Consider the following 14549-nt stretch of genomic DNA (forward strand, 5'->3'; position numbering starts at 1 on the left):
GCCGTATCCGCCCGCGGCGGGGGCAGCGCCTCCAGCTCCTTAGCTCGGTACCCTCCTTCCCGACTCGGAAACCTCTGGGCGCTATTTCTGAGCCCAGCCTCCAGGCCTAGCACTTTACGTGCCTCCTGCATTTAATTTCCACAGCTACTTGGGGAGGTAGGGCAGATGGGAAAACGGAGGCCGGCGAGGACAGCCTGACCCGAGCAGAGCTCGTGGTTTTCTGGCGTCCGTGCTTGCTTCCTTGCTGTTGGGTAAGGCTTTTGTTCTTCAGTGGCTCCCGCAAGAGCTGGGAGTTAGTGTGCGTTCCTTAATTAAGAGGACCCTTTCCTGTCCCTGCAGAGCCAGCTGCTTGGAGCGATTTCCTGTGGCCAGCCAGCCGGCCTGGGGTTGGCTCCTAGCTGGTGTCACTTAAAATAGTGCCACAGTGGGACAAGTCTCCCGGCTCTTGGTTTTTCTGCCGGGTAAAATTGATTTAGTGGAAAGGTCCAGGACAAAGGGTTTCCTCACTGGGAGTACCACTTGCTGAAGTTTATTCATAGGAAATACTTCTTAAATTGTTAGGCCCTCTGGGTTGCTAATTTCTGGAACTAGTTCTTGAGGCCTTTGCCTCTCACTAAGTTCAGGTGAGACATCTATTCACCTCTCAGGCCCTGGTGGCCTGTACTTTGTGATGTAATTTTGCCTGGCAGAATTTAGCCACAGCTTTTTAATGGGGACTTTAGGTGAAAAGTTACATACTTAGTCCTCAGGTTGCTTGCATTAAAATATGGTTTGGCATTGTCTCTTAAGGTAAACTTTCAGTTATTATTGTATTAACTGCTTGCAAATAGTACTTTTTCACCCCTCCAGTGAGGGGTGGAGCTGATCTTATGGGACTTATGATTTTGTGGAGCTGATCTGTAACTGCAGAGGTAGGAATGGTGAAACCCAGCCTTCAGCCCCCACTGGAGCACAGTGGTTGTGCAGGTTTGCTTGGAGGGATTTCGAAATCAAAGGCTGGGGATTCCAAAGGCCTCTAGGGTGTTTGTTAGTGTCAGGTTTGTTGCTTGTCTAGGCTTGTGTCTTTACTACCTCGCCCCCCTTGGTGCTATGTCCTCCCACCGAGGGTGGGCTCCTCAAGGACTAAGTTTGTATCCACAAGCCCAGGGCCAGGCTTAGAGTGGCCACAAAACAAAGGTCAGGATTCATAAAACAAATGTAAACTTACTCTCAACTGCTTAGACATAGGTGTGGCATTTAGTCTAACTCAATAGTGGTATGGGTTTGCATAACCATCATAGTAGTATTTTATGAAGGGAAATGGCAAATGATCCCTAGATACAGGAGCACTTGGGGTTAATTAGGCAAGTATTCTCAATATGCTGATTATTCATGATATTTCTTGTTCTAGTTGGTATTGCGATTATATCATTTGGGATTTTTTTTTTTTCCATTCTTAACCTCCTTTCAGTTGAGATTTCATTCCACTCTGCAGTTTCCCTGGGAGTGGAGGATCTAAGCATCAGGGACTTCCACACCTTGAGGATCCACATTGGCCACAGGACTGGTGGACTGTGTTCTCAGAAAATGTCCTCCCTTCATCCCACCATCCTGCAGGCAGAGTCAATGTGGTAGTCAGAAAAGAGAATTCCTGAGTTTTGCACTTGAACATCACCCAGAAAACAGCTGCAGCTGTTGTATTGCTGGAGGCAATGAGATCTGGATGTCTTGGCTTTGCCTTCCTGTGCCTACTTTGCCTGTACACGCTTATGCTGGTGGAGATTTTCCTTCCTCTTTCCCCCTTTGCCTTAAGAGGGATGATGTGGGCATAGCTCTCACCTAGTTCTTTTGCCAGATTTCTACTGTGTTAGAGAGGGATTGTCATAACTTTTTTTGGAGGGGAGGTACTGGGGAATGAACCCAGGGGCTACATCCCCCAACCCTTTTTATTTTGTAACAGTCTTGCTAAGTTGCTGAGGCTGTTCTGAAACTTGCAGTCCTCCTGCATCAGTCTCCTGCGTTGTTGGAATTACAGGCATGTGCCATTGTGCCCAGTTTGTCAGCTGTTAAGGAGATGGATAGCTATTGTTACCTTTCCCTTTTTTGTTTTATCCAAAGTGAGTTCACCCTGGCAATCTCTGGTTTCCATTGTGCATTACTGGGAGAAGGGGGACAGAAAGCTCTTGTCTAATAGAGGGTTAAAAGTGTTAAAAAAATGTTATATATGTGGCATGGTGGAGTTTTTCTGTGATAAGGTGTCAGAAAAGAGCACCATTCTTGCTAGTATAGCTGCTAAAACTTCCTAGGTCCTGTCATTTTCACATGGCAGCATCAGGTATGAGAGAAGGTGAGAGGTGGCTCCTCTGGGGAGGCCATGGGATGCAGAGGGGATGCAGGCCTCCCTGCCCTAGTGGTGGCCTCCATTGGGGCTTCGCTGCTGCATCCTGGCATGTGCAGCAGAGATGGAAGGAGATTGTCATGCGAGGCAGGGGTAATCCATGCTTACGTTATGACCCCAGCGTGCTGTTGACAACTGCAGAGTACAGTTTTTGTGGAACCAGGATGAGGATTTTTTTAAAACTCTGTTTCATAAACTGAACTTGACCAATCAACTAGAATTAGAATTTTAGTACTACCAAGAGGCACATGCAATATTCTGGGAACAGAACCCTTGCCAAGTTCAAGGGAGTTGCGGCTTCTGACCTACGTCATCAGAGGAGAGAATGCAGACTACTGTGGCTGGGCTTCTCCTCCTCCACTCTCAGGCCAGTCTGAATCTGCGTCGACCTCTTAAGCCTGCATGATGCTTTTTTTAAAGCTGTTTTCAGTCTTGGAGACTAACAGACATTTTGGCTACTCTTACAATTCTGATGTTGAGTGAAGAATGTGCTTCTGTTTCTTCTTTTCTGGTTAACAGTTGTCTGTGTGGGGTATTTTGAATGTCTGATGGCTAGGGAGGTGGCAAGCAGGCCTCCAGTGGAGTCTGCCCGTGGCTTCCTGACGCGTCCTGGAAGGCCTGGAGGACCCTGGTGCCCTGAGCGTTCTGGGGTGGGCATGTCTTGGAATGGCACACAGCCCCCTTGGAGCGCAGGCCACACATGCAGCTCGATGCTGGGTGTTCAGAGGCAGCCATTGAGCTGTCTCACCTGGCTTCTTCCTTTCCTGTTCTTTAGATAATTCTGTCATCTAAGCCCAGGGGATCCATAGCAGTAGGAATATAGTTGGGGCCCCTAGCTCCATTCTGAATTTCAGGGGCCTCCAAACTGGGCTCTGGAAGCATTTGTGTGTTTTTTCCAAAGTATAAGTGCCACCCCACTTCCCCAGCCCAAAGCTCTGGCTCATGGGTGGGGCACAACTGAGAGGTGGGCACTGTGTGATGCGTGATGCTGATGAACAGGGAAGGGGTTGGGATGTTGGGTACAGACCCTGGTGAGCATGCGTGGCCCACCAACAGGCATCAAGAGCTCACATGGTCTTCCTGCGTGGTGCTGTCCGCATTGCAGGACCCACTGTGCGTGGTGGCCAGGTGGGCGGGACTTCTGTGATCCAGTAGGTGTGTGGGTCTGGAGGGTGGCCCACGGCTGTGCACAGAGAGAAGCCTCATTGAATAAAGAAAATGTCTGCCTGGCCCCTGCCAGCCATTTGCTGTGAGATATTTAGATGATATTACAGGATTAGGAGAATCTGCTTGGGCTCCCTCCTGGCCTGTGGAGTCTGACCATGGAGGTGGTATCTGGAGGCACCCTGGAGTGTGGGTGGGGTAGCTGTGTGGTGTGCATGAGGACCATGCTCTTGTGCATGTGGCTGCCTTCCCTGGGTGGATGAAGATATCAGGCCCTTTCTTCTGCTGCCCCATGCATGTAACTGGGTTTCTAGGTGTCGTAGACATGACTGTGTGCTTGTTGATCCCCTGTGAGCTGCCCCAGGAGGGCCGGAAGCTGCGTGCACAGTGTGGCTGTCACTAGTGGGCTGGAGGCCAGTCTGAGGCCATTGTGCTCAGCACTGTCCTGGGGACTTTGTGGGCTCCCTGGGCAGGTCCTGGTCCTTGCCTCTGGGAACAGTTCTTTTTGTTTGCGGACCTCTACTCCCTTTCACAAAGGACTGTACCATGGAAGAAAGAAAAACAAGTGCTCAGAGTGTACCTGGATCTCTAGGTTATCAGGAAACAACAGACCTATTTTCACTCAAAATTTACTTTTCCAGGCTGGGGTTGTGGCTCAATGGTAGAGTGCTTGCTTAGCACGTATGAGGCACTGGGTTAAATCCTCAGCACTACAAAAAAAATAAATAAATAAAAAATTACTTTCCAGACTAAGGAGTCAGTCTGGGTTGCACCACTTATCAGGAGGGTGCTGCGTGTCCAAGCTCAGGAGTCTGTGGTAGGTGGGTGCTGAGGTCAGAGGCTGGGATCATGGGTCCTGGCATTGCATCTAGCTTCTGTTGGTGATGGGATTCTTTGATTTCTTCTCAGCTTTAATGGCTTAGCTAGTAAGAAGCCAGTTGATTTCTGTGTGACCTCGGACATCAGGTCCTGTGTTATTGGCATTGTGACATATTTTCTGTTTAGATATGTGTCATTTGCTTCTCCCCTGCAGTGTGCTCATGGGAGCTTAGAGGATCCCAAAAGTGTGACCCATCATAAGTTAATCCACGCTGCTTCAGAGAGGGTGCTGAGTGACACCAGGACAATCTTAGAGGAGAATGTCCAAGACAAAGGTAAGTGGCCTCCAGTGAGGTGGTGCCCAGAGGCTGTGGGGCATGGGACCTGGGAGCCATAAGCCCTTGCCAGCATGATGTCCAGTTCTGAGCTGGATATGAGTGGGGAAACTGGGCCTGCTCTGGTTTTATTTTCTTTTTACTAAAAAAAAAAAAAGCATGTGTTATGTTGGTGTATTTGTGAAAAATAGCAGAAACTGCTGGGCACGGTGGTGCACGCCTGTAATCCCAGTGGCTCAGGAGGCTGAGGCAGGAGGATCTCAAGTTCAAAGCCAGCCTCAGCAAGGCCTTAAGTAACTCAGCAAGACCCTGTCTCTAAAGAAAATATAAAAAAGGGCTGGGGATGTGGCTCAGAGATTATGCACCCCTGAGGTTCACCTTTGAGGTTAAGCACCCTTGGGTTCAATCCAGAGTACCAAAAAAAAAAAAAAAAGAAAGAAAGCAGAACCCAGAGTTGAGCAAGCAAACAGATACCTGAGAACCTAACATGGACTTTATTTTTAATTCTGTTTCAAAGCAAAATTGACTCTGGAGTGTCTGCAGGTTTTACTGATGGGCTGGGAGCCACCTTCATGGGGCTTCAGGCACCCGGGCCTGTGCTCATGCACAGATTCTCTGCATCACTTGACTGTGCCTGGGGCATGTGGGGAGGAAACCCCAGCTTTCTGTGTGTCACTTCGAATAGTGACTTTAATTCTGGAAATACTGGGTTATCAGCTCCGAGCTGCAAGAGTAAACTTTGCAGCCTCACAGAGTTTTTGAAACTGAGCCCATGAAAACGAGAACATTTGAGAGATTCCCATGAGTTCTTTGTGTGGTTGTCAGTGCTGCACTATGCCTGTCTCCTGGGCCAATGGTCACCTGTGACCACCCTCCGTCTGCTGCTCTTCAGGCCCAGGAACTGTATGTCAGCCAGGGTTGTACACACATCATGGACACCGAGGGAGGATGGGCTTGCTGGGTTTAGGATGGACCCAGGGGGAACCACGGCTGTTCTGTCCTTTCTTCCACTTACGCTGTGAAACGTTCTTTCTCTCTAGATGTCCTATTATTGATAAAAAAGCGTGCTCCAGAGCCACTTCCCAAGATGGCTGATGTCTCCACAGAAGAAAAGGTACGTGCCATGGTGTGCAGCCAGAGTGCTCTTGGTGGGAGTCTCCTGTGCTTGAGATTGTTAGGAAACATTCTCTGTACTGATTATTCACCAGTTGGGCATAATCCCCAGTCATGGACCATGTGGCTACTAGGGATTCTCAGTCATGGCTGAGCCTGTTTAGCTGATCTTGGTCTGTCCCTCATGGGTGACAAGCCCCAGAAAAGCTGGCTATGTGGTTTTTGAGATGCAGAGGGGAGTGAGGGCAAGTTCTTCAGTTACAGCCCAAGCCTGTGCTGCCGTTCAGCTTAACCTCTGTCCTTTCCTTTTTCTCAAGCAGCCAGATTGGTCTCAATAGAACAGTGTAGCACAGTTGTTAAGAGACCCCCCCCAAGAGACAGCACAGGAACAGAGAGGGGGTACTGCTGTTCTGAGAAGCTGCATTTTGTCTGTCTTGCTGATTCACGTTCATAGAGTGGATTTATGATTTGCGTCTTCCCTTTAACATAGGTGCCTTAGGAAAGCTGTAGGTTATTACGGGCTAGTGGCTGTCCCAGAGTGTGACCCTTGGGAAGCTCCTGATGAGAGCTGTTCTGCAGATGGGTCTTTTTCTGCTCTTAACCCAGACTTCTCATCCATGTGCTAGCGCAAAGCAGTCCTATCTTAAAGGGCACCACCTTTGTTTAACAGCTCTTATCTCATGGGGGTAGAGCTTCTTACTCCTTCCTGGGACACCCAGAAACAGTGTTCGGCCCAGAGGATGAGCAGGCCAAACTCCTGGGGTTGGGCCCGTGACCTGATAGCAGATGAGCTATTTTGGGGTCTCCTCTGGGACCAGGGATGTAAGAGGAGTGTACCAGGCCTTGGGCCCTCCTTATCTTTAGCTGCTCCTGGCCAGGGTGTGGGCATAGGCGGGCACCCTTCTCCAGTGGATAGACCTGGGCCTGCCCCAGCTTGTCCTGAACTAGGCCTGCTTCCAAGAACTGCTCCAGGCCTGTTGTTCTCAGATTACAGGTTTGACTGTTGGTGTTTATAAAATGGTGGTGGGGTTCTGACCTGCCCCACAGTCCTCTGGGCAGCTGGCTTGCAGGATGCAGTGGAGCTCCTGGACCTGCTCCTCCTCCTCCATGTTTTGGCAGAATGACACACTGTAAGATGCCAACTTATAGTTTGTGGATTAATTTAAAAAAATTATTTTAGTTGTTAATAGATCTTTATTTTATTCATTTACTTATATGCAGTGCTGAGAATCGAACCCAGTGCCTCACACGTATGAGGCAAGCACTCTACCACTGAGCCACAACCCCAGCCCATGGATTAATTTTTCTGCATATGTAGCTAAAAAGTCATATAGTTCTACTGGTCTTTTAATAAAACCAGTAGCTGGCTGTCACACCAGAGTCATAGTCCCCCAAGGTGACCACTCATGGTGCTTTCAGCTGTTGTCTTTAGTAGTCCTCTTTCTTATTTCTGAGTAGCATACATGTGTTGCTGTTTCTTGAATTGCCAGTTTGGGCTGCTGGCTCCTTAACAGCAGAATGGAGCCCCCAGGCTTCGCCACTCTCCCCACAGGTGTCAGAGCGGAGTGTTGATGGGAGAGGGTGTCCGTGGCTCCATTACTATTGTTACTGATGTGTAGTTCTCTGCCACATGCAAGGCACATGAAGATTATCTGTCTGGGGGTAGGGCGTTAGCCTAGCATGTGCAAGGCCCTGGGTGTATCCCCTGTACTCACCCCACGAGATTATCTTTTTACACAGTTGCTTGTCCTGGAGGTAATAAGCGCCTTGTCAGTTTGCTTTCTTGCTTAGCTTTTTATCATCACTTCATTTTCTTCAACAGAATTTGTAAACCCTCTGAAAACGTGCTTGTGTATGTTAATTAGGTCATCAGTCAACAATTGCCTTTTTCCTAGAAATTTCCCTCTAAGCGCCTGTGGCCTTCATCTCTCTGAATCGTCCACTCCTGCCTCCTGTGCTTCTTTCTCTCATTTTAGAATTGGATGCAGGTTTCCTATTGCCACCTAACAAATGGCCACAGACTTACCTTCTTAAAACAACACTCATTTCTTGCTTGTGGTTCGTTTGGTCAGAAGGCTCTGCTGATTTCTGTACCCAGAGTCTTTGGAGTTGGAATCAAGGTGTCAGAGTGCTGGTTCCTTTCTAGGGGCTCTGGGGAGTGCATTGCTCTCAGGCTCTTATGGTCCCTGCAGTCATAGGGCTGAGGCCCCATTTTCTCACTGGCATGGGAGGGGCAGCCTTCAGCTCCTGGAGGCAGACTGCATTCCTTGGGTGGTGGCCCTCCATCTTCACAACCTGCAACAAAGTTTTTTAGGGGTTGAATCCCTCTTACCAGAGGAACCCTGTGCTTCATAAGGGCCCTTCTGTTTAGACCAGGGTCACCTTAGATCGTGTGCTTTTCCTGAAGTTGGCTATTCTCGGGATGAAACCCAAACCCACAGTGGGATCTTCCATGCCAGTGCCCTGCAGCCATGCAGAGGCGACCCGGGAAGGAGCTTGGGGCCGGTGCACTTCTGCCTGCTGTGGAGTGGAGTGGAGTGGAGTGTGTCACTTGCTTCCCTGGTCTGCTGGAGCCTGGCTTCCTCTGGTGTCTGGGAAGGGAGTTCATTCTTTAGGCCTTGTGTTCCCGTGTCCTGGCATAGATTTAGCACCAGCAGGGCGCATTCCACCCTGTGTGATCTGGCTTCTCCCTGCTCCATGTGGCACCTCTTGGGCCCTCTGGGTGCTGCTGGTGTTGGGGCGTCACAGGTGCTCTGAGGTAGCTCTGTCCTTCACTGTGCCTGGCACTCGACTCTGGAGACTGATGTTTGAGTTCCAGGCATCAAGTGCTGGGTCCCTTTTGCTGATTTTTGTCCTCGCTCTGTCTGCTGCTCTGGCTTGTTGGCTGGTGGGCCTGCTTCCTGCATGATCCCCTTCCCTTGTCTTCCACCCCCCAGAGCCTTCTGTCTGGCTGTGCAGCTCCTGTTGGGGTGCCCTGGTGCCCACAGAGGAGCGTGACTACTGGCTGCTGGTGCCCACATCCCCTCTTTGCTGCTCTTGTACCTTTCCTGTTCTTATTTTGGCTTTTGTGATTTATCCTGGATGCTCTCCCTGCACCTGCCCAGCTATTCTTGCCTGTCTCTTGCCTCTGAGAGGCCCTGGAAGCCTGTTGGTGTCTGTGCCCATGAGGCTGACTGTGGGGTGCGAGCCCAGCCATCTTGCCTGCTTCAGCCCACAGCTCTGCCTGTCCTGCTGGGTCACTGATGTGAGTAGTGCCAGGGCTGGGTCTCCTGACGGGGCGCAGGTGGGTGCTGCTCCCTCCCTTCTGGGTTGCCGTCCTTGAGTCCTGTCACAGCTCTCAGGGTAGCTTTCTTCAGGGAGCAGCTTGCTGAGCTGAGTGCTGGAGGAGCGCCCCCTGTGGCTCCAGAGCTGGTGCCCTCTGGCACCCGCCTGGGGGATTAGGGGAGGGTGGCGTGGCCTTGCTTCCAGGGTTCTGCCTTGGGTCTCTCCCAGGCTTGTTGGCTTCACCCTGTGTTCTGTTTCTGCCTCCACGTTCTTCACGCTTACCAGGGAGGCTCTGGGAGGCTGCTCTCTCCTTCAGGCTCCTCTGAAGTTCTTGTGCCCTGCCCGCTGCAGCTGGGGGTGGCTGCTCTGTGGCACTGCCACGCCATAGAGGCCTGGTGTTCCTGAGTCCCACCTGCACTCCGTCCTTGAGTTGCGCACAGGACTCCAGAACCTCAGCTTGCCAGGGTGTATGGCTGTAGCTTGGGCAGACAGGCCTGCTGTTGAGCCTGATGCCTTTATGCTCCTGTGCCCACCTGTGACTCGCCTCACTTTCTGTACAGAAGAAACAAGAACAGAAGGCTCCAGACAGAGACGCCATACATCGGGCCACAGCCAACCTGCCCGCCTGTAGCACGGACCGGGCCGCAGTCCAGACCACCATGAGGGATGTGAGTGCTGTCCCACAGTGGGTGGGGGTCTGTACTGAGCACCTGGGGTCTGTGAGAGGTTCCCCAGAAGTGCCTAGGGTTGGCGCTGTGTGCTGTCCCAGTATTTTTGGAGGCTGAGGCAGTAGGATTGCAAGGTCTGGGTCAGCTTGGGCAATTTAGGAAAGCCCTGTCTCAATAGAGAAAAAAACAAATGTTTGGGGAAGCCAGGAAGGGAATTTGGGAAATCTTTATTACTTTTGTAGCTTTCCCATCATCTCAGACTATTTCAAAACCAGAAGTTTAAAGACACCTGGGGGCGGGGCTGAAAAGATGTAAACCCTGGGGAGCGTCACGTCTTTTCTGAGAGTGGTGAACTGTTAGGATGGAGCCCGAGGGCTTAAGTTACTTTGGACTGGAAAGTTCTAAGCTAAAAGACAATGTGTTTGCCATGCTAGAGTGGATGGTGCAGGCTGAGGGCATGCTCACATGTCAGCAGGGGGGACGGTGGCCAGCCTTTGACCTCATGCCATCAGCTGTGACCTGGGTACTTCGAGAACTTGTCTGCTTTGTTTTAGGAACACCTCTCTTGGGGTCTCTTCTAGAGAGTTCTGTGTTGCCCAGAACCCTTCCACAGCAGCGGGTGGGTGTCCTACCCCTGCCTCTGTGTGTCCAGCCTGGGACTCTCAAAGGCCTGGGCTTGTGTGGGAGGAGCTGTTGATCTGACCCCCAGGCCTGCCCTGGCTAGAGCTGGTGTGCAGAGTCTCTGAGGGCACCGTGCCAGCCCCCTTGTTGTTAGGTTGTGGCCAGCCAGTTGGACAGGTGGAGTCATCAGAATATTCTCTCCTCAGCAAAGCTGCTAACCCTGGCCGACAAGTGCTTTCCTCACTGGCCATAGGCTGAGCGGCACACTTCGCTCTCGGGGTTTGGCACCAGATGTATGTGTGTTGGCCTTGAGCCCTGCCCTGTCCATGTGCACAAAGCCCTTCCCTCCTGAGGGGGCCTCCTGAGGAGGTGCGGCTCCAAGCCCAACCCTCCTCTCTCAGGCAGCCTGGTTTAATTGGCGTGTTAGAACAGGTGGGGCTGTAGGTGACATAGGCTTGTTGATGTCAGAGAAGTGATTTTTTTTCCCCACTGCAGTTCCAGACAGAGCTCCGGAAAATCTTGGTGTCTCTCATCGAGGTGGCACAGAAGTTGTTAGCACTGAACCCTGACGCAGTTGAATTGTTTAAGAAGGCAAATGGTATGAGCAGAACCCAGACTGATTGCATGACTCTCGTTCCCACCCGTCTACCCTCTGCCTCAGAGAACATGCCGCAGCCCTTGGCGTGAAGCTGGCGAGGTCAGCAGCTGTGCCTGCCTTCGCTGGTGTGGGCCGGCGGCCTGCCGACACCCCGTTCCTTGCACATAGGGCGAGAGCTGGTGCTACAGCTTGGGTTCCCGGAGGTCTCAGAACGTGCTAGAAGCGCTTGGTGTTGCAGATGTGCCTGACAAACTTGGGGGCCCTGAGAACGCCCCCCTGACGTGGCTGGTCTCCTCTCTTCCCACAGCCATGTTGGACGAGGATGAGGACGAGCGAGTGGATGAGGCCGCCCTGCGGCAGCTCACAGAGATGGGCTTTCCTGAGAGCAGGGCTGCAAAGGCCCTTCGGCTGAACCAGTACGTCAGGCCCTCTCCTTCCTGAGATGCTGGGGCATGGTCTCGTGGGCCTGCTGGGGTCCCGTCCTCTCTGCCAGTCACGCACATGCTTCGCTCATTGGGTCATTCCCAATACATGTGTGTTTTTAAAGGGGACCCTATATGTGTGCCCCACAGGTAGCTTAATTCATCACCTTGAAGTGTGTTTTGTTTTGTTTTTTTAAGTAGTGGGGATTGAACTCAGGAGTACTGTGTACTGAGCTCCATCCCAGCCCTTTTTTAAAAAAATATTTTTAGTTGTAGTTGGACATAATAACTTTATTTTTTATTTATTTTTCTGTGTGGTGCTGAGGATGGAACCCAAGGCCTCACACGTGCTAGGCAAGCGCCACACCACTGGGCCCCAGCCCCAGCCCTTTTTATCCCTTCATGAGTCAGGTTCCTACATTGCCTAGGCTGGCCTTGACTAGCAGACCTCCTGCCTCACCTCATAAATACTTGGGGTTACAGGTGTGCACCATTGTGCTTAGCTCAAAGTGGTGTTGTGTTAGTTCTGAGCCTCGGTCTTGCTGCGTTGCCCAGGCTGTCCTTGAACTCCTGGGCTCCAGCGTCTTCCTTCCTCAGCCTCCTGAGTAGCTGGGACTGCAGGTCTGTGCACCACTGCACGTGGCTATCATGAGTTTTAAATTCTCTCCTCCTTTGGGGGAAATGTAAGCCAACTGGTGGACCTGTTGGTGCTCACCGTGCCCTTGTTATGAGAGCTCAGCGTCGAGCCTCCTCCCAGCAGGAACCGGGGCTCTATTAGTACTTCTTGAGATTCGTGCTTTTAGTTGCTTGACACAAAGTCTTCATGGGGGGTGGTCAGAGGCCGTGTCCCGTGTTATGCACCTGGATTCATACACCCTGGGTGTTTGGTGCTCTTGGCTTAGAAAACGGGGTCTGCACGGCAAGAGCCTTGGTGATTGAGGCAAGGGCTGTGTGAAGGGTTCCTGTCCCAAGGGGCCACCTGCTGCTGCTGGTGAAGTTGCCTGAACAGTAGTGTCCCTTCTTTGGTGCACGTGGGACGGGAGCCCTGTTACTGGCCTGGGAGAGTTGAATAGAGTGTCTTGTCCCCTCTCAGCATGTCGGTGCCTCAAGCCATGGAGTGGCTGATAGAGCACGCCGAGGACCCGGCCATCGATGCTCCTCTTCCAGGCCAGGCCTCACCAGCAGCAGCAGGTGCCACGGCCGCCACTCCAGAAGCTGCTGCTGGGACTAGCGAGGGAGACGAGGAGGTCCGGGACGAGCTCACGGATATCTTCAAGAAGATTCGCAGGAAAAGGGAATTCCGGGCCGATGCTCGGGTACGTTTTGTGAGCGCCGGGTGATTTGGCCTCTTGCTACAGCTGTGAGGAGGCTGTGGAAATCTGGAGGGCCTCCCGAAGGCCACTCTATGTTGTCTTCTTGGGGTCCAGGTGACCTCTTTCCTCTCAGTGGCCAGTTGACATGGGGCCTCTCCTGAGAAGGTGGTGTGGAAGTTCCTGTCCAGTCACAGGTGTCAGCCAGCCTCACCTGCTGCTGTGGCCACAGGACAGGGCTGGGTGGTAGTGCCCAGAGAACTGAGGCATCGCGTGGGCTGGCAGGCCTCTGAGCAGGGACTGAGGGTCTGGGACACCCGGCCCTGCACGGCCATGGGTACAGTGTGTGGACTGGCTCCCTGCTGCCTTGTGCTTGATGCCTCCCTATTCTGTGCCCCCTGCCCTCCTCTTTGATTAGGGTCTTGATTCTTCCTTGGCCCTGTGCTTCCTGTCAGATCCTAGGCTTGTGTATCTGCGTTCTCATTCTGTTTTTGAGGTTGTTATCATTAATGGTACTGGGAATAGAACCCAGAGATGCTCTAACACTGTGCTGTGTCTCCCGTACTTTTTATCTCCTATTTTTTATTTTGGGTAGGGTCTTGTAAATTGTTGAGGCTGGCCTCAAGTTTGCAACCCTCCTGCCTCCCAAGCTGTTGGGCTCACAGGCAAAACCACCGCACCTGGCTCCAGATTTTTGCATGTGGTGTATAGATTGTTCCTTCAGGATCTCACCAGTGGGGTTGTTTGTTCCATTGGAACCACATGTGGCCAGGTCTCAGATGTCCAGGCAGGATGATTCTGAGCAGGACCCCAACTAGGAGCCAACCCTTAGATCTTCAGTTCTGGTGGGACCATGGCCACATACTGACTTCTCAATGTAGTCCTGCAGAGACCAGGATGTCCGCCTCTCCTTCCTGGCTGAGCCAGGGTCTCAGTGCCCACTCCACCTGTGGTGGGCCCAGGTCTGTCTGCTTTCTGCCTGATGGTACATCCTGCCCCCCAGGGTAGCCCTGCCTCACATGCCCTCTCATTGTTAGGCTTTCCGTTCTGTCTCTGTCTCTTGGGGATTCCCTGTCTTGAGAGTTTGTGCATTTAACTCTTTTGTTTCTTGAAGGCATTCCTCAGATTAGCTGAGCATTTGTCTCCTGATTATAGGCCTCCAGGGAGTCAGGTCCATTTCCTGTGCTGGGACCCTGTGGGGACACAGCTCTTGGGCTGGTCCTTGGCCTCTGTGGGCAGTGGGTGTGTGCTTCCCCTCGTCTGGGTCCTGCCTGGTCCTTGTGTGGTTGCTGCTGGTCAGTGTACGTTCCTTCTTGTCTCAGCCTTTTCTAAGATGCAGGTCTCCGTAGTTGAGGGTGCTCATTTGCTCAGATGCTCTTCTCCTGCCATTCCTGCCCTTCACCTCTTGTGCTGAAACCCTTCTCAGAAGGCCTTCTTGTGTGGCACTGTGAAGGCTGTAGCTCCAGTGCAGCTTGCCAGCCTGTCTCCTGCCCTCTGGTTCCTGCCCCAGGAGTCCGACAGGGCTCAGGTATTGGTCACACACAGTGGCCTGTGCTGCTTGCTTCCCTCCCAGCTGGGGCTGAGACAACCACTGCAGGAGGTGCAGGGTCCCCAGAGGCGCGAGCATGAGGACTCTGTCCTGCTGCCGCCACGGGAAAGTCCTTCCCTTTGGACTGGGCTGAAGGGCAGAAAGCTACCAAGTGTCATCTGGAAATACTGGGGCATCATTTCATGGGCTAAGATGGACGTGAAGAGGGAAAGTGGATTTTATTGACACTAAAAGAAAAGACCATCCTGTGCTTGAATTCAGCTCTAGACTGCAGGCCATCTGCTGGAGATGTGTCATGTGCTTGGCCCC

The 14549-nt window shown here is 52.0% G+C and overlaps 1 protein-coding gene across 1 annotated transcript in view; it reads left to right on the forward strand.

The window, feature by feature from the left end:
* Positions 1-14549, forward strand: part of Ubac1 (UBA domain containing 1) — a 33553-nt gene that overhangs the window by 12180 nt on the left and 6824 nt on the right. Inside the window, exons 3-8 of the mRNA XM_048813419.1 lie at positions 4575-4695; positions 5736-5809; positions 9633-9740; positions 10857-10959; positions 11267-11375; positions 12475-12697. Of these exons, the coding sequence (XP_048669376.1) occupies positions 4575-4695; positions 5736-5809; positions 9633-9740; positions 10857-10959; positions 11267-11375; positions 12475-12697 (738 nt within the window). The remainder of the gene's footprint in view (positions 1-4574; positions 4696-5735; positions 5810-9632; positions 9741-10856; positions 10960-11266; positions 11376-12474; positions 12698-14549) is intronic.

This window comes from Marmota marmota, unplaced genomic scaffold, assembly GCF_001458135.2.
Source record: "Marmota marmota marmota unplaced genomic scaffold, marMar, whole genome shotgun sequence".
Classification (NCBI taxonomy): Eukaryota; Metazoa; Chordata; class Mammalia; order Rodentia; family Sciuridae; genus Marmota; species Marmota marmota.